Raw genomic sequence first — 23,848 nt, forward strand, 5'->3', positions numbered from 1 at the left:
GGTAACTTCTAAGACTGGAAACTGGTGCTAATGTTGACTGAAAAGGACATCAGCGCTATCTAGCCTGTGGCGTTTCTTGTGCATTTTTTTTTTCATTGTAATGATTATAGAAATATAATGTTATTGGTATAATTGGTAATATTAGTGTAGTAGTAAGTGTCTGATCTCATTTTCAGACATTAAAAAGATTACTAATCGTATAAAAATGCTAAGAGACAGCAAACGCTAGATGACGCTGATGACTTTTTTCGATACTAGTGTCAGTTTCCACTCTTGTAAGGTACACATAATCTTTATAATCTTTGGTCTGAGTCTTATTTTCATGGTGGCCAGACAATATGAGAGTAGAATTTTTCTTTAACTAACCTTAATTCAAAATTGCAGAAGCTTCTGGTTATTTGAAAATTAAGTCTTCCAAAGTATTGAAAGTAACAGTGACGTGGCTAGGGGGGCAAACTGTATTTTTCAAAGATCTAGGGTGGGGGAAGATTTGTCTTTTTCAAAGTTTTGAGTGAAAATATCAAAAACAAAGGCATTTTTCAATGAAAATACTTTAAAAAGGTGTTTTAAAAACTTTGGAGGGGAGGCAAAATATCTAGAGGGGACACAGTCCCTTCCCTCATTGTAGACAGCAAATAGCAAGTAGAACAACAGGGAATTTTTTTTGTAAACCGTGGAATTCCAAACTTCAAAAATTCATTAAAGTTCGGAGTTCCGCTGTCTTACGAAAAACATTCCCTTTCGTTCTACTTGCTATTTGTTGCTGGAAAGGCAGTGTGGTCTTCGTCGGTATTTCCCAATTGACACCATTGTGAATGTAACTGAACATAAAAAAGCATTTTCCCGTTTGATGATCTCTTAGGACTTTCGAAGGCTGAGGCAAGCTTTTCATTTCCAGCCTAGAGAAAACATATCCCGTTGTTTTATCAATGGCTAGCCTCATTATAAGAAAATGCAACAGCTTTTAAAATACATGTAAGGATTGATATTAAAAATCAAAATGAAGAGATAAATTATCCTGCATTTTACCTCTCACTCTTTACGTTGAGCTTAACTGCTGCTTAATATTTAGGTTCCCTCTGTAAATTTGTTTATTGCTCCATATGTCTGCAGTCCTACGGATTTAATGTTTTTACGTTACGCGACAGTTGTTCCATGGCACAAAAGCTGAGATTCAGTTTTAAAATCATTTTTGGGGGAATTTGTTTTATTATATTTTTGGAATTTGCCGTCAATTTTTCTAGAATGAAAAATACGTTGAAAATACTTGAGAAACATCTGAAAATAGAGGGCAGTTCTAATTTCCTAAAAGTTAAACAATTCTAGGAAATATTAAAAGTTAAACAATTCTAGGAAATATTGCAAGTAATACCATAATTCAAATGTATGAGTTCCACTGGTGCAAGTTAAAGCTGTTTGTTTGCCACAATATTGCATGTTTTGGAGGGAAGATAATTCCCATCTAAAAGACTGTTTGTGATTGTAAGTATTTGATTCACCGTTGACAACATTCAAGCCGTTGACAACACTGACACCGTTGACAACATTTAACCTGACAACGTTTAGGCTAAAAGTTTTAGTGTTTAAAGCATTGTGAAAAAATACTTTTTGTCACATTGCTCTTCGTCTAGACCCGCTCAATCTTCGCTCGCGAGCCATAGATTAGGAGCCTGTTCTAGAGAATTTGTTCTTGAAGTGGTGGAAGGGAAAAATCAAACTTAAGTATAAAGAATGGAGGGTTTATATCCTCATATGCAGGATAATTTCCGTTCATCTTCAGCTTTGAAATCACTCTTTACTTTCGTTTTAAAAACTTCTATGTTGTTTAATTTTTGTTGGCTTTTAATATTATATTCGAGAAAAACAACTTTTTTCATGACGCTTTGAAATCAGGGACGGCAAATTCTATCAAATATATTGGATCAGAACCTGACCTCTTAAGGAGCTAGGTAGTGAGACCAAAGTAAATCAGAAAATCAGCCATGATATTCTATTTTGGTCATGAAGTTCGAAAAACTGATAGGAAATGCAAAAGTAAAAATTCTAAATTAAACAAATAGCTGCTGTAAAATCATTGAGGTGCTTCTTTTTCTCTGAGGTGTGCTCATCTTCTGATGAGCAATAAAGGAGGTTATTGCCCCTATCCTTTAGATAAAGTTAACTTCTGAAAAAGAATGCTTGAAAGCAAAAATTGTCCCTGAAATAGATGACTGCTTAAGATTAGTTTTAGGATGCACCTAAAACACCAAAAGAATTTTCAGGAAGCGATCCTTATATTTTTAGGGAGAAATTCGTCGAAACACATTGTTTCTTGGACCATGTGTGAGAGTGTGACTTTTAAAACTTTTTTGTATTTCTAAGCTGATCAAAATATCTAAGAAACCAAACTAGTTAGCATTTTGGCCATTTTTGGGCCAAAATATCTGTTTTATGGCAAAAATTAGCAAAACTGGCGATATGCTTTGATAAGATCTAAGCTGATATTGTAGGCTTTAAAACGGTTGATCATCTCAAAATTCTCACTTGGTTGAATTTTGATCCTGTTTCGGCTAAAGAATTTTGATTCGTGCTACAAAAGTTGCAGAAACTGATGTTTTCCAGTGGTAAAATATTTTTATCATTGGCAGCGCTGCCTAAGTAAAGTGTGATGTGGGCACAATGCATTTTTTTTTTGACTAGGGCACTTTGTATCGAAGAAGTTGTCGTAGAAACTTCAAAAACTGCCATTCCGATTTGACAGTGCTCCCTTTTTGATAGTTGAAAATGATTGGAAGGCAACTAACTCTCCTCCCACACCCACCATTTACTGGAAAATATTTAATGAAACCTTTTTTATAGCTGTTTTGTTTATCGTACTCTAAAGGTCTGGGAATTATGTCTTTGAGGATGACAACCCCCACAACCCTCATTACCAGGGTTGTAAGTTATACCCTAGGGATATGTAAGGTTTTCATAATAAGGAAGGTCGTATAAACTTCACAGGGGACTCATTGGATAGTTAATCAGAAGTTCTAGTGCCTTTTTTAAGATTCAAAGCGATTGGAGGGTGGATATCCCCCCGCACCTCGTATTTTCCCAAAGTGCCTCTAATAGAAATTTGAGGTGGTCATTTGATGTCGTAGAAACTTCAAAAACGGCTTATTCGATAGGCCTTTTTGATATTCAAAGGTGATTGGAGTGAAACAAACCCTCTCCACACCCACCAATTCCCAAAACACATCTAATCAAAATTTTGACATAGCCATTCCTTTCAGCGTAGTTTAAAAGGTCTGAAGACTATGTCTTTGAGGATGGCAACCCTCATAGACCTCAGTGCCAGGGTTGATACTTATGCCCCGAGGGCATATAAGGTTTTTATGGAAAGTGTGGTCATATAAAACTTTGGAAAGGGTTTATTGGAGTGGAAATCAGATCTTCTAGTACCCTTTTTAAGAGCCAAAGTGATCGGGAGCAGTCACCCCTTCTCTATGTCACACTTTTCAAGAATACACCCAATAGGAAATTTTAGATAGCCATTGTTCACAAATAGTCCAAAGATCATATAATAGAGCCTTTAGGATTGACAAAACCCTCCAGAGTCTGGGGGTAAGGGTTGTAACTTATGCTCGAAGAGCATATAAAATTTTTAAGGAAGGGGAGGTCACGTGAACTTTAGAAGAGGCTCATTGATTGGAAACGTATATTCTAGCTCCCTTATAAGAGTCAAACAAGATGGAGAGCAACTAGCTCTTCTCCCTCTACCTGACAGCCTGCTTTCTCGAAACGCATTCAATTGAAATTGTGGGATAGTCATTTTATTACCATTAGTCCAAAAAGCATATAACAATGTCTTTAAGGTGGAAACAGTCCCCCAGAGCCCATGGTCAAAGTTGAAAGTTATGCCCCGGGGCATATAAGGCTTTACGGAATGGTGTTTATAAACTTTGGATCAAATGCAGCTCATTCTATCGGAAGTTTGGAAAACGAACAGATATTATACAAATAGCCAAACTCAAAACGAGCAAAAATTAACATGAGTAGGCCTGATAACCCCCACGCCTTCTCAAGACAAGAAAATAATTTGGGCTTAACTGAAAACAAAATACGTTTTAAATGTTTTCACTATTTTACTGTCATAAATAAAAAACTATCAAAACATTAAGGAATAAATATCAGTGTATGTCAATTTAACTGACACTCCACAGCCATTTGTTGTTTTTTTTTAGTGAAGTACAATATATATCCTGGTCTTGAGGAGACATAGGGGTTATCAGCCCTACTCATTTCAGTTTTTGCTCTTTTTGAGTTTGACTTGGCTATTTATTATAATTTTTGTTCCTTTTGAGTTTTTATTTATGAATATGGATTTGTGGTATTTTTACGCTTTGAAGATTGTTTGACCTTATTTGTGCTCGTTTTTAGCTTAATGGAGCTTTCTACTTTCTTTGAAAAAACTAGTTTTTTGGAAACAATTTTTTAAATTAATTGCTTATAAAGGGCCACGATCTAACTGATATGATCACCCAGTTGAAAAAAGGATATAGCCTATTGTTCTTAGTAAAATATGATTTTTCTTGGGTTTTATAAAGGGGGGAGGGAGGCTCTGCATAAATTTTCGGCGCGGCATTTGCTGTGTTGTGATTTACTTCGTTAGTTAAAAGAATACTGGATGTTTTCTTTTTCGTTCAAATGAGCACTCTCCCGATATTGTGCGACCAATAGTTCAATGCAGGCCCCCTGATGAAATAAAGAAGCATAACGGTCCTAACTGTGTGAAAATGTAGTTTTGTTGTTGTTCATTTGGGGGGGGGGGTGTAAGCCTCCTGTTTACGGTTTGAGGCCATTTAAGGATAAGGATTTTTCAGTTTAAAAATTCACAAAGTTCGCAAAAATTGGTTTTTGAAATATCAAGTTACTGATTAGTTGCATTTGAAAACAGATGGTATTTCCAAAACAAAAATTAATTGAGAAATAGTTGTCACTAGGAAATTCCTTTCAAACTTGTATGTGAATTCGGTTACTATGGGCGATTGTTGGCTCTTTACTAATTTCAGCTACCATTGGAACCATTATTTTAATGCTGCTCCTTATACATGCTAGAATTATACGATAATTACCGTAACTAGAAATCGAGCTAAACATACTTGTGAACAAAACTTAGAGTGCATTCAGACAATGAACAACGATAGTTGACTTGAGGGCAGTCAAGTGAACCGTAGTTTTGTCAAAGTCTAAACATGGAAGAGCACTGTTTTTTTGTCAATGGGTAATTGTCAGTTTCACCCTAAGCCAGATGGTAAGAAAAATATTTGTCGTGAAAAATGCCTTATATTAGTAATGTCTAACAGAAAGTAAAAATAAAAATGTTTATGTGAGGGTAAAGATTCGTCTCTTGTCCAAATTTCTTAGGAGAATTTTGTTTCCTGATCTAAGTTCGCCACGCGAAAATTCCTTATAAATCCAACCTGCCATGCCCCAATGTTAAAAACGATATAAGCGCTAATTTACCTCCTCTAATATTGTTGCTTCTATCCGTCAGTTTTTGAAGGTTAATTTTAATTAAGTTTGTTTATTTGTTTGTTGAAATTAAATTTTATCTTTTTCTTAATTATGTCTTAGGAAGTTGCTTGCTAGCTCATTGCACAGGGTGAATTAGGCCGACACCAACTTTCTGGGAAATTGAAAGCAGATACTTACTTTCATGGAAATCTTAGAAAAATAATTTCTCCCGTTTTGTGCCGGAGATAGAGATATTCGAATTAAATGGAGCTTACATCATTAAAAGTGCTGATTTTATTTTTCCATCAAAATGGAGCTGAATTTTGTTTTTCAAAGTTCAGGAAAAGGTAGTGTCTAGAAATATTCAAGCATACCTGTTTAGAAAACATTAAAGATCAGCTCAAAGAAGGTATCATTCGGGTAATCATTCTGAATTCCCTGTTTCGCTAACCACCTTGATTGGAACCCTTGCCGACACAGGATGCATATTATTTATGCTGTGTGTACTTTGAATAGAAAGACCTTTTCTTAACGATTAGTTAAAATTATATATTTTCTTTATTTTATAAAAGCATTTCGCTAGCTTTTCAAACTGTTTACATATTTAAAATCTCTTGTCTGTTTTACCAAAATTTTTTTGGGAGTACTCCATGGGCTGGGAAAATTAGCTTATTGGCTCTTTGTCTCTAAGACGGCCAGCCGACGGTAAGGCCAAAAACATGATTTTTATGGTATTGAAACCCCCTAAATAGTCGTAGATCGATTGTACCACATGTTGCAAGTAAGCACTGTCAAATACAAAATTTGAATCATTAGTAAAACATAAAGAATCCGATCCACATCAGGCATTATTGAATAGTTTGCTTTTTAGCGATTCATACATTAGATATTGTTCTTCATCCAGTATTGCAGCATTGCATCATTATTGCATAAATTGCAATCATTGCAATGCAGTATTGCGACATCTTTGTATTGCAACAAAAAATTGCGTCATATGTTTCTAAACCAAATTCAAAATTGCAATTTGAAAACTGTGCAAGGACGATTCGTTGTCATTTATACTACAGTAGAGATATACAGTATGAATTAATATAAATATATAAGTATACAAACATCAAATAATTATAAATAAATAAAGTAATGTAACCCCACATCTTCTTGATTGATCCTTCGTGTGTATGCAACAATGTACTTATAGATGACTGGCGTAGCCTAAATGTACCAATAGAATTCTTCCGATCGAGGTTAAATGAAAGAACTCCTAATCTAACCACTTTCCCCTGTGCTGTGTCCCATTTTAAAAAAGATATGTAATTACTGTTTATATCTATACAGTGTTTTATGCCGTAATAGCCGAAGATTCTGTCACTCGACCGGCATTTAAAAGAAATAGACTTCGCGTATACTCTTTTGTGCGAACTGAAACTATAATAGTTAACCCTCTTCTCCTAAAGACAAAATTCCAAGTCTTCTTCACTCAAATAAATCTTTACTGAGAGTTTAAACTTGAACCCCCCCCCCCCATTCCCATGCGTGATAAGGCAGAATATACTTACCAAGCTGGGTACAATAGTAGTTCATTTTTATGAAACCTACTGACTGTACTCTTGTGATACTCGCTTGCCTTCAGGCATGAAAAAAGAAAAAAGAATAAATTCCCTCTGATTATTATTAGAAGGAGTCAAATATAACCAAATAATTATCGGGAACTAACTAACAAATGTAAACATGTGTGGGAAAACACGGTGTTGTTTTCGGATTAGAAATTGGTTGATAAGTGCTACGGACACTTACAATTACATTGATAAACTTTTTTACTTTCTAAGTCAGTCGGTGCTTTTTATCTTGAAGAGCGGGGGGGGGGAGACTCGCAAAGACAAACTTGACAAAGTTTTAAACTGTAAGAGAAATTTCAGGAATTTATAAGAAAAATCGTAGACACATCAAGATATCGGAGGAAGAAGAGTCACGGATCCACCATGCCTAAAAAATGAAAATCAAACAAAATGGCCTCAAACAAAATCAATTAAAATCAATCAATAAAAAAAATGGCCTCAATGAAAATCAAACAAAATGGCCTCAAACAAAATCAAACAAAATCAATCAAAGTCAATCAATAAAAAAAACGGCCTCAATGAAAATCATACAAAATGAAAATCAAACAAAATGGCAATCAGGCATGGCCTCCGCCACGCCTGGTTGATATCTTTCAATTCAACAACAAAAGAGTGATATAACAGTACTATTATTAAAATACCTCATTGCCAACTCTGGTATTTGACTGCAGTTTTATTAGTATTAATTAAAAAAAGACTTTCCGAAAAAGAAGTTTTTCAAAGAAAAGTAAAGGCCATGTTAAACTTATGATCAGCAGGTACAAGTACCTGTTGAAATTCAAACTCAAAACGACCAGAAATAACTATTAAGGAATAGATGAAACCAAAAACAAATATAAATTAAATAAATAATCACAGCAAAAAACATATAACAAATACTAATATAAATGAATAAATAAATCTTAAAGTGAGTAATGCTTAAATTGAACATGCAAATCAAGCTTAAAACGAAATAGAAATATTTTGCTATTGAAGTGCAATTGAAAACCAAAACGAAAAAAAAAATCAATGCAAACAATCATACAATATATACAAATATAAATGAATAAATAAATCTTAAAACGATTGAAACTTAAATAGAATATTCAAATCAAGCTTGAAACAAACACAAATCACTGCAAAGAAGAGTTTGGGTATAGCCTCCTTCTCTCACTGTAAAAATCTAAAGCCCAGTTTGTTATTGGCGCATTATTGAAAACTATATGTGTTTTGAGCAGTCTTGTAAAGTACAAATAAAATCAAAATGAATATTTGATATATAATGATATTAATTGTTGAAAGAACACCAGCTCAAGATTTTATTCCACTGTAATTTTTTCGCTAGTAATTTTTTCATTTTCAATGCTGTAATATCTGGGAAAAAGATATTTTTAATATAATTCGTTTTCAGTGAAGCGCGAATGACAGGTTTTTATGGTTAGGGAAGGGGTCAGTATCCAAACTCTTGTTTGTAGTGAAACTATATTTGTCTATTACAGTTTTAGACAGAACTAATAGATTAAACAGAATATTTGATCTATAATAATATTGATTGCTGAAAGCTCATCAGTTCAAAATTTTAATGTTTATTTTCAAGTGCAAAGGAAAATATTTGTAATATAATTCGTGTTCAGTAAAGCGCCAATGATGTAGCAGGTTTTAGACTTTTACAATGAGAGAAGGAGGTGATAACCGACTCTTGTTTGTTGTGATTTTTGTTCGTTTCAAGCTTGATTTGTATATTCAATTTAAGTTTCACTCGTTTAAGATTTATTTATTCATTTATATTAGTATCTATTGTGTATTTGTTTGCATTGATTGTTTATTTAGTTTCCGTTTATTTTAGGTTTCATTTATACTTCAACAGCAAAATATATTTTTTCGTTTTAGCTTGAAATGTATATTCAATTTAACCATTACTCGCTTGAAGATTTATGCATTCATTTATATTAGTGCTTGTTGTATTGTTTTTTTCTATGATTGTTTATTTAGTTTCTGTTCATTTTGGGTTTCATTTATACTTCAATGGCAAATTTTTTTTTTCGTTTTAAGCTTGATTGAATATTTATTTTAAGTATTACACGCTTTAAGATTTGTTTATTCATTTATTTTAGTAATTGCTCTATGTTTTTTTGCTATGATTGTTTATTTAATTTCTGTTCGTTTTTAGTTTCATTTATTCTTTAATAGTAATTTCTGGTTGTTTTGAGTTTTAATTAGCAGATACTTGTATCTGATAATCTTTAGTTTAATATGGCCTTTTACTTTTCTATGAAAAACTTCTTTTTCAGAAAATTATTTTTAAATAATTTTTGTTTGTTTTTAATTGCAACAAGGTTCAAGTTTTAAAAAAAAATCCTTATTTCAAAATCATTTTTTTTCAACATCAAACGTTCATCGAAGTATCAAAACTAATATCAAAGTAACAATATCAAAGTAAAAGAATAATAAAGTAAAGAAAGCATCAAAACAAAAAGGATTCAAAGTATCAATAAGCAACTTGCATTACTTACAGCCTTTACAACGTAAATCGAAGTTGCCTCGCAAATCACTAAATATAAGTGTTAAAGTGAACAGCACCTACCCCCGGACCCTTGGAAGTTAGTCGACAACAGAGTTTTATTGTCTGACCTTTGAACTATTTTTAACAAAATAGCTATCTCAAAATTTTTATCTTATGCGTTTGAGAGAAAACGGCCTCGGATCGCTTTTGACTCTTAAAAAGTGAACTAGAAATTTCAAGTTTCAATCAAATGAGCCCTCTCTGAAGTTTCAATGAGCATTCCTTCCATTAGAACCATATATCCCCCAAGGACAATAACTTAAAAGGCCTGCCCCCGGACCCTGGGTGGGTTTGTAGGCATCAGAGTTTTTGTTATCTGATCTTATAACTATTTTTAACAAAATGGCTATATAATAATGTTTATCTGATGGGTTTAGAGAAAAAAGTGCGTTGAGAGAGGGAGGCTAGTTGCCCTTTGGTCTTTTTGACTCTTAAAAATGAACTAAAGCTTTCAATTTCCAATCAAATGAGCCGTCTCTGAAGTTTATATAAGCATCCTTTTCATATGAACCATACGTGCCCGTAAGGCATAACTTACAGCGACTGCCCCGGGGCCTTCTGACCGGGTATCTGACCTTTTAACCATTTTTAACAAAATAACTATCTCAAAATTTTTCCTCACATATTTGGGCAAAAAGGCCTGAGGGGGCTAGTTGCCCTCCGATCTCTTTTGACTCTTAAAAAGTGAACTAGAAGTTTCAATTTCCAAACAAATGAGCCCTGTCTGAAGTTTAAAAGAGCATCCCTTCCATAAGAGCCATATATGCCCTCAGAGTATAACTTACATCGGCTGCCCCCGAGTCATGGGGAGATGTAATGACACTGACGTTTTTTTATCTGACCTTTGAACTACCTTTAACAAAATGGGTATCTTATTTTTTTCTGATGCATTTGGGGAAATAAGGTTGTGGAAAGGTGGGGGGGGGCTAGGTGTCCTCTGATCTCTTTTGACTCTGAAAACGTGAACTAGAACTTTTAATTTCCAACTAAATGAGCCTCTCTGAAATTTATACGAGTATCTCTTCTATGAGACCCATATTTGCCCCCAGGGCATAACTTAAAACGCCTGCCCCTGGGATCTTGTGGGTTGTGTCGACCCCTGAGTTTTGTTATATGATCGTTAGACTATTGTTAACAAAATGGCTACCTCAAAACTTTTTTCGGGCGTATTTGTGGAAAAAAGGCCATGGGGGGCTAGTTGCCCTCCGATCACTTTTGAATCTTAAAAGAGCACTAGGACTCTGGAGTTCCAATCAAATGCATCCCCTTTGAAATTTATACGACGATCCCTTCCATATGAAGGGTCTCTGGGAAAAAAAATAAAACATTAGAGCCGTATGGCCTTTACTATAGGCAACGCTATAGCGTTGCCTCTGATATTTGCTTATCCGTCGAGATTTGGTAAGCTGGATTCTGTCACGGGTTAGTATGATCTTGAAAGAAAGAAAATTTAAGGGAAACTTCCCCGTAAAATTCTCTTCCAAAAATTCGTCCCGCAGAAAATTGCCCCCGCGGAAAGTTCCCCGAGGAAAATCCCCCACCCTGTCCATTAATAGCGATTGTATTTTAGAAGAATTTGAAAAAATCCAGGAAGTCAACAAATTCTCCTCCAGAAGAACCCTCTTCCTGCTGAGAATTTCCTCCTCAAAAAATTCCCCCCTTTCAAAAACTCCCCGAGGAAATTTTTTTCCTGGAAAATGCTAGCCCCACCCACCACTGAAAATTCTCCCTGTAAAATTCCCACGCTGCAATTCCCCCAGGAAAATTTTCATCGCACACAAAATGATTGATCATATTCTTAACTTCAAAGTATTGGAGAATTAGGTCACATCGCACGTTGTCAGATCATTTGTACCCATAAAATGTGAATAATGTGAACGAAAGCAACTTTAACATTTTTGCTACAGAGTTTCTGACTTCAGTAAGTGTGAAAAGTATTAACGGTACATTGGGAAGGGGTGGTGGAAAAAATTGTATAGCTAAAACCTTCCCAAGAAGGTAGGCTGCTTTACAACTTCTCAAAGTTGTAACAATGATGGTAACTTGGTAACAATGATCTTGTATGGTGAGGTAACTGATGTGTAACTTGGTAACTTGGTAACAAGTTACCAATGATGGTAACTTGGTAACATTGATAAACTGTACTGTATAGCATACAGGAGATACACTCGGACATACATTTGATTTACTTTATATAGGTTTGTTTCTATGTTTGGCTATCTGATTTTTTTTTTAATATTATTTTTTTACTTACAGGTTATTATCATCAATGGATTGATTGATTATCATCCTCTGACGTATGACGGATATGTCTACCCTGCTTGGGCTAACGTAATGGGTTGGCTTGTGGCTTGTTCTAGCGTCATGATGATTCCTGGTGTGGCAATATTCAAAATAATCGTCACTCCTGGTACATTGAGAGAGGTAATATTTTATTGTAACTGTTTAATGCTATGAAAAAGGCTGCTTTTCAGAAGTATTTCAGGTAAGCTTACAGCTTCCCACATGTTGTAGAAAGCAGTGTAAAATATGACAATTAATCGTTGCTAAGAATTCAGAGAAAGTAATTCCATAGAATACCATCTTCATTCCAGTGTCGGTTCTAGCCTCTCTTGCACCCGGGGCAAAATGTTTATTATTGCCACTCTTCTCTTTCCCCATAAGAACTTTCAGTTAAAACTTTAACAAAAATTTTATTTATTGAGCAATTTATTTTCAATTTATTAGTAAATTAAAATTTATTTTTTATTATTGTTCAATTTATGAGTTGAATTGTTTAAACATTTAATTGTCATTAATTATTTAAAATTAATTACTCCAATAATTATTATTTAGTCATTTTATATTTTGGATCTATTTTTATTTTTTATTAGTTAATTGTTTGTTAAGAATTTTTGTATTAGTTAATAGTTTGTTACAGGCAAACAGGCACAGAGAGTGAGAGAGACAAAACACGTACAAACACACAGATTCAGAAATACAAACAGACAAAGATAGACACTAGGACAAGTAAACCTCGCTCTAGACACACATTCACAGGGAGTGAAAGAGACAAAAACACATAAAAACACATAGATTCACACCTACAAACAGACAAAGACATTCACTGGGACAAGAGTGCACTGGTCCAGACACACATGCAGAGAGAGTGAGAGGGACAAAAACAAATACAGGACAGACAAATTCAAACATACAAAAAGACAAAAACAGACAATGAAACCAGCGAAACCCACCCAGACACACAGGCACAGAGAGTTAGAGAGACAAAAACACACAAACTTACAGATTCAGGCTTACAAACAGACAGACAGACGCTGGGACGAGCAAACACACACCCAGATATAAAGGCACAGAAAGTGAGAGAGACAAAAACACATACAAACGCACATATTCAGACATACAAACAGACAAAGACAGACACTGGGAGAAGCAAGCACCCGCCCAGACACGCAGGCACAGAGAGTGAGAGAGACAATAATACATGCAAACACACCGATTCAGACATAAAAAAGACAAAGACAAACACTGGGACAAGCAAACACCTGCTTAGACACACAGGCACGGTGAGAAAGACAAGCAAACAGTCGGTTAATTTCTACCTGCACCCGGGTAGCTGCACACATATTCGTGTTTTTGTCTCAAAATCAAAGATATGTTTTTTGTCTCTCTCACTCTCTGTGTCTGTTAGTCTGGGCAGGTGTTTGCTTGTCTCAGTCTCTGTCTTTGTCTGTTTGTATGTCCGAATCTGTGCGTATGTATATGTTTTTGTCTCTTTTACTCTACGAGCCTGCGTGTCTAGGCGGGTGTTTGCTTCTCCCACTGTCTGTATTTGTCTGTTTGTATTTCTGAATTTGTGTGTTTGAATATGTTTTTGTCTCTCTGACTTTCTCTACTTGTGAATCTTGGCGGGCGGTCGCTTGTCCCAGTGTCTGTCTATGTCTGTTTATATGTCTGAAAGTATCATAGTAATTGATACTTTCACCTAGATAAACCCATTAATTTACATCATTTTCAGTCCATTTTACACCATTTCAACATCAATTAATTATGTTAGGTAACCAAATTTGGTCTCATTTTTATAACTTTTCACAATGTAAAAACGGGCTCTAGACACCACCTAGATCATCTCATAAATTTACCCCCCCCCCTTTTCAATTGAAATCACACAATTTTAAATTACAAGTTCCGACATTTCTGCATTTTGTCGGATCCTGAGCTTAAAGATCGATACGGATCTTGTAAAATAAGAATTTTAGATGTAATTTTTAAAAATAGTTTAATTATATTTCATTCTTTCTATACTACCGATGAAATGTAATAATTTAATATGTAGTAGATAGTTCGATATGAATATCTAAATAATTCATGTTATCTTCGTTTTTTCGTTCAATAGCCTTTAAAATCATACCTTTATCTAATTTTTTAAATTTCTCTTCAAGATCAGCTGCTTTAGAATCAAAACGCTTAGGTGCAATTACATCAACCATTCCACCTTTAAGATCAATAGTAATAACGAGTTTATTTCCATGTTTAGTTGTAACACATTTCATTCCTGTAATCACATTCTAAGACTACATTGTCTAAGTGAAGTATGAAACAAAGAAAGAAAAGGATATAATAAATGAAAAATAAAATCAAATAGGTGAAAAAACGAAGGTCTTTTGAGCCAGTAGCAAAATATGAAGGGGAAAATCAGGCAAATGTTTCGATAAGGATCTCCGCCATGTCGTCCTCAGTGCTAGAAAAAAAAACAGCCAAATCTAACCTTCCGAAGTGAATTGTACACGAGGAGAAAATACACTGAATCAAGAAACCAGCTAAAGATCAATGAGAGAGAATTTACCAATTATTTACAAATTAGAGAAATATTCTGCTTGCGCAGATTATAAAACTTTGGAAATTGACACAACAGTGACGCTTGTACGTCTTTGCAGCAAGTTCTCATTGTATTTTATGTCTCGAGAAAAATTTTCCTTCAGATCAAGGGCCTACCGATGGGCTCTGTTTTGTCTCCTTTTTTGGCCAATTTTTATATAGAATTTATAGAATAATCTTACCTTAGGTACAAATAAATCAACCATTCCACCGATAAAATCAATAGTAATAACGAGTTTATTTTCATATTTAGTTGTAACGCATTTCATGCCTGTAATCACGTTCTAAGACCGCTTAGATTCCGTAAGAATATGGTGGATTAATTTTATCTGCCTTATCATGTACCATTTTACACTCTTATGTTTCAAAAGGCAATGTGAAACATTTATAAAACAAAGTGTTCATTTTGTTGACCGAATGATTAACCCATTAAAATGACGACTAGCAGTATATCTCTTTTTAATTTTTATTAAAGATGTGTCATATATTTTAAAAATAAAGATTAAAAATATTGTTCATAATCAGGAGGGATACACTTTAGTTTTTTTCCGATTTTTCAGTACAAACTCCAAAAAGTATTTCTCAAATATAGAGGGGGGTAAAACCTCCCAGCTGGTAAACCTGTTTGTAGTTACAGAAGACACCGACGCATCAAAGTTACATTTGAGCGACATATATAGGAAAACCATATTGGGTTACCACCCTGGTTACCATATGTTACCAAGAAAGAAGACACTTGGTAAAACAGCTTGGCATTTGGGTAATTGGTTGTAGAATGCCACAAGACTAAATCTGTTAAAAATAAACTGCTCAAATCTAAAAAAAAAAATATATTTTGAAGTTTTTAAAGTTGTTTCCTTTTAAGTGTAGGTGGCCCATTCGCATAAGTTATGAACTTGACTAACTTAACTTTTGAGTCTCTTGTATATATAATCAATCACTTCTATTATGTTGTATAATCAGCAAATCATTTTTTCCCAAGACTTTTCCTCTAAAATTTCACTTTGTTTGTCTTTTTTAGCGTATCAAATTTCTAACAACTCCATGGCGTGACATTCGTCCGGCTTGTGAGCTTGTGCTTATAAAAAAGAATGGCCATTCGCTTCAGGGGAAAGTACTTGAAGGTAAGCCATACTTTCAAATTTCTCTCTCCTAATAGATACGCTGCTCTCAATAGTTTCCAGACCAACTCTGTAATTGCCAATATTGGAGCTTACTGTATCAGTCGGCAAAGGGTGGGGCATACGTTCATTTACAATTTAGAAATAATTTTGTTTCTTGTGTGAGTGTTATTTACTAATTCTTGTTTTACTGCGTGATTTAAAGACTGGTATCTTATTTAATTAAATTCGCGTCACCCTGTAGGCTACTATGAATACATAGTTTTGAGTTTAAGTTTAATTGAGCACTTTTTTAAACATTTGGTGTGGCGTCAAAACGTGGATTTCACAACTCTATTCGTATGATGGTCAACTTAACATGCTGTTTCACAAACTTTTATCATATCGATAATATAAAACGTTTTAAAGTAGGAAATTATAGTAAGCCTTATAACCTAAGTAAATACAAATTGCTTCAATAATGAGATCGTTTAGAGTTTCAAGTTGATGTGTTTTGTATATTTTTTTGTTAACAAATGTGTATTTGACACCTCTTTTGGTGTGAACCAGTACTCCTTCTCTCAATGGATATTAATAGGGAGGGGCTATTTACCCTTTGAGAATATTCTGCATTGTGGCAACATCTTTAGTCTTAAGGCTAAAAATGTTTTTTGCTGTAATGCAATTTTCTGCTAAATCAATAGAGATTCTTGGAACATTAGAACTTCTAGTTTCCACTCGAATGAGTGCTTTTTCATTTCTCTGGAGTCTTTGGTTAAATGTGATCATCATTGGGAAAATAGAAAAATAAATAAGCTGGCATCAGTGATCCTTCTTCTGGGGAAAAAATGAAAAACTTCCTGTTTTGTAGATAGGAGCTTACTTTATATGCTGGATTATATTATATATAATAAATATATATATATTTGGAATCAATATGGAATCAACAGATTTTTAATGCTAAGATTGTGAAGGACGAGAAGCGTTTTTTAAATTTACTTAAAGCTCCTTTTGGAGGTGTTTTGTCCTATTTTGAAAATGGAGCCAATTTCCTAAAGCTTTTTTCTTTTGTTGGGCAATTCTAAACTTAATTTTATGTGTTCAAAGCCAGCATAAAAATTCAATTTCGTTAGATCGGTTTTCATTAACCTCAGTCTTTCTTTACTTACAGTCCGTTACCACGAACTGTTTAATAGTATGAGGATATTACTTTATTTTTTCTTCCAAGCTTTAACTTCAAGTTCATTTTAGTTTTTCCTGATTACAATCAAACTATCAAGCAGTGAAAATCTAATCAATCGATAAATAAAACAGAAACTGCGAGACAAAAATAATTTGAAGGATAGAACAATCCTTTAAAGGGGTAAAAATAAAACAGAGGTGTAGTTAGGGTTATCATTGCCCAGGGACAATGTCGCCCCTCCCCTCTCCACCGTTACTATCACAATTTAAGTAAATCATAGTACTGACATTAAGAATTCGGTGTAACCCTCAGAGGCTGTGCCGCGGTGACAACCGTCTTCATTGCTCCCCTGGCTATTTGAGTGCAATAAGGACAAGAGACAAAAAATGCACAAATAAAAATACTTGGTTAAAACCAAAAGTATAAATAAGAGACACCTATATTAAGATACTAGAGACATGTACAGCCATATATTAGAGAAAATCTATGTTCAGATACATTACGAAAATATTAAACTAAGCTAAAGCTAAACCTTTTTCAGTCCGTTAGATTTTAGCCTAGCTTTGATTGGTAACCATTTTAGGGACTTCTTTTCTTAAGCCTTCTCTGTAGTTACATCCAGTGCTTGCGTAATTTCTTAATAAGATAGTTTGCGTAATTGCTTAATAAGGCAACATTCCCCAAACATTAAGATTTGCCTTCAGTGCCCTTGCCACCTTGAATAATTGTAATTGGATTATAATGACCTGGAAATTCTGGCTTGGGAATTTGCGAGCTCTCAGACATATGTTTGCTATAAATTTCAAAAGGATTTCCTGAAGTCCTTCTAAAGGACTCAGAAGGACTCAATTTGGACTCAAAAGGAGTGCCTCCATTAAAAATAAACACCAACTATCTTTAAATTAATTTAGAACAAGTGGTAACTATTTTAGAGTTACCACTATTTCTATAGTTACAGGAGAAATAAAACAAACCAAGTCATTTACACATCATCACGTGAACTTTGCTAGGTGTCTTTCTCCAGGTTACCTAAGTCTAATCTGAAATGATCTGCAAAGCTAATAATAAGTCTTTAGACATCAAACTGGGCCTACATTTTAAAATAAAGTTAATCGTTAAAATAAAACGCTATTACAAACGTAAAACGGTTAGTCAGCCCAAGAAACTTAACTTGTTCTTAGTTATACAATACAATAATAAAACATTGAAGAAAACGCTAAGAATTTTAAAGTCCAGTTTTCGCAACAAAAGAATTCATTGCTATTCTTCATCAGCTTCATAGAAAAGCTCTTACATCTTTGAATCGTACATCTTCAAACTGAAGATCTACAGAGGTGGTCAAACGGTATTTTGATGTTGGAAAACTCTCTGAATAGCAAGCATGTATATAGCCACGTCTTAGCCTAAAACGTCTTAGTGAAAAATGAAATCTGATTGATCAAACTGGCCATATACATCTTTGAAAAATTAGTAAAAACTGAAAGAAGAAGTACAGATAAAAATAAGCGAAACAAGCTAACAATATATGGCATCAAAATGCTGAAGAAGCAGGGTCTTCCCTTTGAAGATGTAGTTATATTTGGGATTCTTAGGAATCAAGATATTTTTAATGCTAAGATTGTGAAGGACGAGAAGCCTTTTTTTAAATTTACTTAATTAATTCCGATATTTTGTTTTCTTGGTTCAACATCGCATCACTGACAAAATGAGATACTTCCCTAGAAACCCCATAACTTTGAAACAAAAGCGAAGTAAAAACTGAGAAAATCATGGTTTTCAGGTATGAATAGATGTAAGGTGATTACAGTGAACAAAAAATGTTTCTATTTTCCTATCGTTATTACTCTAAACAGGTTTTTAGATGGGGACAACATTATTACGTTTTGTGCACCTACAAAACGAAAAGTAAATTACACAGTTTAATATCAGCACTATGAACCTTACTTAACCTATATTTGCAGATGGTGAAGCGGAGTGTCCTCAAGGCAAAGAGCTCTCCAGAGAACATGTGGTCGTGTTGACCTATAAAGACTTGAATTGTGACATGGAAAAAGTTGATGTTTGAAAATAATAAAAAAAAGTGTAAGGCAGCTAACTGCTAATGTTTTTTTCAACTCGGGTATACGCACGTCAAACTTGGTTTTGTAATGTGTTGTTGCTTATTTACAAATATGCAGTAAGAACCCTTATTAAGCAGCCATTTAATAAGGGGTCTGTAATTTATCATAATATATATCTCAAGTTCTCATTTTTGTAAACGTTTTTGTGTTAATAAACACTGGTGACAAGGATTTTAGTGTCTATTCCCATCTAACGCATCAGCAGTTGAAAAGCCATTGAGAGGATTTCTGACCCCCCCCCTAAAATACAAAAGATAAGGGATTAACATTGGTTACATTTTAATCCACATCCTCTCCTGAAATAATTACTTATTCTTCACACACACAAAAAAATTGTTCAACTCAACTTGGCTGTACAAATTCATCATGTATAAAGTTACAAGATATTAATTATACAAGTGAGTAGAAATACTGTGTTTGGGCATTTCTTATAACATCTTTTAGTAGGTTTTCTTAGCCACCACAAATATGCCAACAATTTTGACAGCAAATTATTCATTTATTTAAGTTTGTCTTGGAATGAAGCAAGGTTAGTTTAACGAAAAATATTACAAAATGCCTGTAGAAATACTACATTCAAATTGTTCTTCTATATTTAAATATTTCCTTGTGAGAAACAAACTGAGTTTCATTTTACTTCTTCTGTTTCAGTTTGAAAAACAAATTAAAGAAATTCAATAGATAATATAGCCAACCCCGTACGCTTCGCAAGTCACAGGCTGGCTGTAACTTACCTAATGCACAACAGTCTATGCAGGACTACCATTCACACCTTTTCTGGAATAATCCTAAAATAGTTTTCTACTGATGTTTATGCTTTTTTAAGCACTTATTTGCAATTGCTAGTATCGTTCAGATCAGTGAGGTATGCAATAGCAGGAATATCGCGGCCCACGCTCCATTTATGTCCGTTTCACCAAGTTTTTGTTATTTTTTGACAAAGAACAAGCTAAATTTCATTTCAAATATTGATATGGTTGATTAGCTGTCCTCTCTTATCTGGTGACCTTGGGTTGCAATTTCACATGCACACGATATAATTCCTTATTTTAAACTATAAGATCAAATGCCTCTGTTGCCAAACTTTTCAATAATCTTATCCAAGAAAATATGACCGGTTCGTCCAGTCCGTTCCCTTTTCTCTATTTGGTTTTCAAGCGATCTTTTACTTGTATAAACCGAAAAGATCTCTTTATCTTAAAATCAAGAACAGTAAAAAAAAATTGAGACTTTCGCATCTTTTTTTTTCAAGGTCCAGTGAAAGATTTTCTTGTTAAAATAGCTATTCTTTAATAAAAACCAAAAAATGTAAAATGTGTTCTTTAGCGTTACGTCTACCCAATCTATAGCAAAATCTGAGCTGCAATTATTTTCCTTTTCACATTTTTTTTTATTGTTTATTGTTTTCGCTGCTGCTTTCATTGTTTTATTCTCGTTTGTTTTATAAAGTTCATTTGTATGATTTTTCTACGTTTTAAATATCAAAAACCTTGCTATTAACTGCCACAGCGTTAACAGTATTTTTTTTCCGTGGCTTCCGTAATACGTAATTTTTTTCCAAAATGATCTTCTCAAGAAATAATAAGACTATCCTTTTAAAACTGATTTTCCTTGAGTAAATATGATACATTTAATTTCAACTATTTCGTTAATATTCAAGTTCAGTCTGGATAGCCGCCATGGTTTTGTTTGTAGCAGCTGGTTATGGTTTAAACGTACCGAACAACGGTTTGACAGTTAGTTTGAGTGCAGTTTATTGTGGTTAAGTTAGCTTAAAGATAAACAATCTGAGTTCGGAAATAATCTATTGAACGTCGGTAAATGATTGATATTATTAAAATCTTTAATAGGACGGACTGGTTTGATGTTCTCTGCACACCCTCTTATGTTGCACACCCTCTGGTTTGATGTTAGAATAAAATTGGACGTGGTGATTCTAATTTCTCGTTCAATGTTAAGTTTCGAGCGATACTTACTGTTTATTACTGGGACAGCCGAAAAGCCAGATTCACACAAATATGGCGCTTCAAATGGAACTAATATTTGTAGAGCTTTACTCCCTCAAGCTGAGGATTTTATTTCTTATTGATATACAAAAATCAGGAAGTTTCCTGCTACCAAATTTTGTCTTCCGTAAATGTCACAAGACGGCTCAATAAGAGATTCTTATTCTAAAAAAGTAAATTCTGACGGCTCGATATTTTTCAAAATTTCTGCTTGAAAGTAATTGTCTAACCTTATGTTAACCTGTGATAGGTGATCTACAAAAACAAATTTCACAATGAAAAACAAAGTAATTTCATTGGAGGTTACACACTGGTACAACAGGCGAAAAAGATCATTCATGCTGTTTTCAATAGTAATTTTTAGTTTCTATAGCTCTATTTTTTTTAAGCCAATTTCTTTTCTTTGTTTTTAAATATGTATACTACGTCTTTGTAAGAAGATACCATATTCAACTTTTCAAATATTTTACACTAGTATTCAACTTGAGTGAAAAAATCTATTTCCACAAGGTGTTTCGTTTACTCATGCTTTTCTTTTTCAAGGAAAGTATGTATTCCTTGCTATATCTGGAATATATGAGACAATATACCCCTACGACACAGCTAGTGTAAATGGTAGTGGTCAGAAGTGCTTGTAAAGTTGATTATATTTACTGTATATCTACAGCCATCTTTAGTCGAGGACTTGTATATGTTTTCCGCTCTCATCTCGAATATGCATGTCTTGTTTGGAACCTTCGTCATTTTAGGTATGAGTTACATAAAATGAAATCTATTATACATAATATACAATCTATAAAAGGATAGGTTAGAAACGCTTGTGTCCAGGAGAGGTATGTAATGCCTCTTTTTTTACACTCAATAAATACAATGACAAAGCCTCGGACTAACAACATTTTTTCCAAAGAAACTTCCCACATAGATTCCGCCCTCCTACGACCCCTTCTCCGCCTGTTTTTCTCTTGTTCTCTGCTGTACTTCTAGATAGAATATAACTTATGTCACTACTGTTGCGAAAAAATCAACAAAATATCACCGTAATCTTTCTCATTTTATTGTTTTTACAAAGGTGGCCCAAATAAATTCAGTTTCCAATTCAGCAAATTTAAAATTAAAAGTTATAGCACCCATAAAAAGGCTTGAAAGTAGATGTAAGTGCAAAAGCCCCCCTCCCATTCCTCTGTTTCCAAGCTCTGTTTCTAAACCAGATAGGTTGGTCTTATTCAAAATCATAAAGTGATTCTGATTGATTTCAAGCACAGATTGTTCTTGGAACAAAATAGATGTTAATGAGTTGGGAAGCAAAAATCAACAGAAGGGAAATTTCTAAAAGTTGAGTATGGGGTCACTTTTCCTTAAAAACTGATTATTGATATGATAAGCAATCAACTGATTGCGCGATTTATTTGTAATTGGATGAATTTTCATTTTAAGTAATTGGTGCTTTACTTTTGAGTTTTATTTTTATTCTTTGCCATTTCGTCACTTTGTCATTTCATTTATTTTTATTCTTTGTAATTGATGTTTATTCTTTATCATTTTAAGTAATTTATTTATGAATTGGTTGTTATTCCGACAGTTTTATTTTGAATTCATTTGCCAATTATTTTTAGCACCTATATCACTTTTTAAATTTACTCTTTTTCAATTAACTTTAGCACTTTATCACTTTTTCTCTCTCTATCATTTTTGATTATCGATGTAAAACAAAAATCCGTATTTTCGTGAAGCTTTTCGCTGTTCGGAACCCTCACCACTAATTTGTGAAACACCCTATCTAGGCTTAGCACCTTCTTGATTATTCATGTTTAATAAAAATTTGACAACAATAGATACTATCTACTGTTGTGATTTTTTTGTTTCGGTTACTATTGAGCCGAATCGCTGTTTTCTTGTAGTTCGTTATCACAAGCTGTTTGATTAGCCAACAAACCTTGCAAAACACTCTCTCTGAAAGGGGAAGGATGGAGGGAAGGGACATAACTTCACGGCCACTTCGCATGGTTAAAGTCCTGTACAGTTAAAATAGAGAGCGACATTAAAACTTAAACTAACAAATATTATTCCGTATATGAAAGGGGTTGTCCCCTGCTCAACGTCCGGTCTTTACGTAAAAGTTTTTTATTGTTGTAAAAGAAGAGTTGTGAGAAAGGGTCAAACTTTAGCGTAAAGAGTTGGACGTTGAGGAGGGGTCAGCCCCTTTCATATAAGGAATAATTTTTGTTCGTTTTAAGTTTACTGTCGCTCCATACTCTAGTTAAAACAAAATTTGTTTTTTATTTAATCACTTAAAGAGAGCAATGGAACTTTCGGGTTGCCGATGAAATTAACTCTCTCTGCCGATCATCTAGAATAACACTATCAATATAATCAGCCCTTAAAAGAGGATTGAACTTGCATCCATAATCTTCCTTCTAGTCAAAAATACAAATTTTCACATTATATATTAGAGCTTAGAACTTCTACAATTCGGTTTCTGGATCTGATAATACGAATTCTAGTAAGATTTGTTGACTTTTGGAAGGGCTGTCTAGTTACTTTGAAAATCAGGCAAATTTTCTTAGGCTCTTCGCCATAGATGGGTGACATTAAATTTACCGAGCTTTGAATATTTTAGATCAAAATGAAATTCGTTTCCTTTTATGTATCTATTAAGCCTCAGCACTGTTTCTATTTTCATAAATACAGAAACAGAAAAAAAATGGAAAAAAACAACAAACAGTTTTGTCAAAAACCTAGTGACCTGTCTTCTGTTCTGTTTTTTTTTTGGGGGGGGGACAGAAAACAACTGTTTTTATATAAAAATTGACCAGCATTTTTTTTCATTTTTGCTTGCCTTCCTCTTTTTTAGGATGTCACACACTGTCATCTACACTTTATATGCCATATACTATATGTCGTCGCACTGTGTATACCTCTACATTCTAT

At 33.9% G+C, this 23,848-nt stretch overlaps 1 protein-coding gene across 2 annotated transcripts in view; it reads left to right on the forward strand.

Annotated features, from left to right (window-relative positions):
* LOC136038820 (sodium-dependent dopamine transporter-like) overlaps positions 1-19,085 on the forward strand; it is a 149,713-nt gene extending 130,628 nt beyond the window's left edge. For both annotated transcript variants that reach the window (XM_065722222.1, XM_065722223.1), the window contains 3 exons: positions 11,893-12,060; positions 15,533-15,635; positions 18,756-19,085. In XM_065722222.1, the coding sequence (XP_065578294.1) occupies positions 11,893-12,060; positions 15,533-15,635; positions 18,756-18,859 (375 nt within the window). In that variant the 3' untranslated portion in view covers positions 18,860-19,085. The remainder of the gene's footprint in view (positions 1-11,892; positions 12,061-15,532; positions 15,636-18,755) is intronic.
* Positions 19,086-23,848: the final 4,763 nt, after the last annotated feature.

Source organism: Artemia franciscana, chromosome 18 (assembly GCF_032884065.1).
Source record: "Artemia franciscana chromosome 18, ASM3288406v1, whole genome shotgun sequence".
Taxonomy (NCBI): domain Eukaryota; kingdom Metazoa; phylum Arthropoda; class Branchiopoda; order Anostraca; family Artemiidae; genus Artemia; species Artemia franciscana.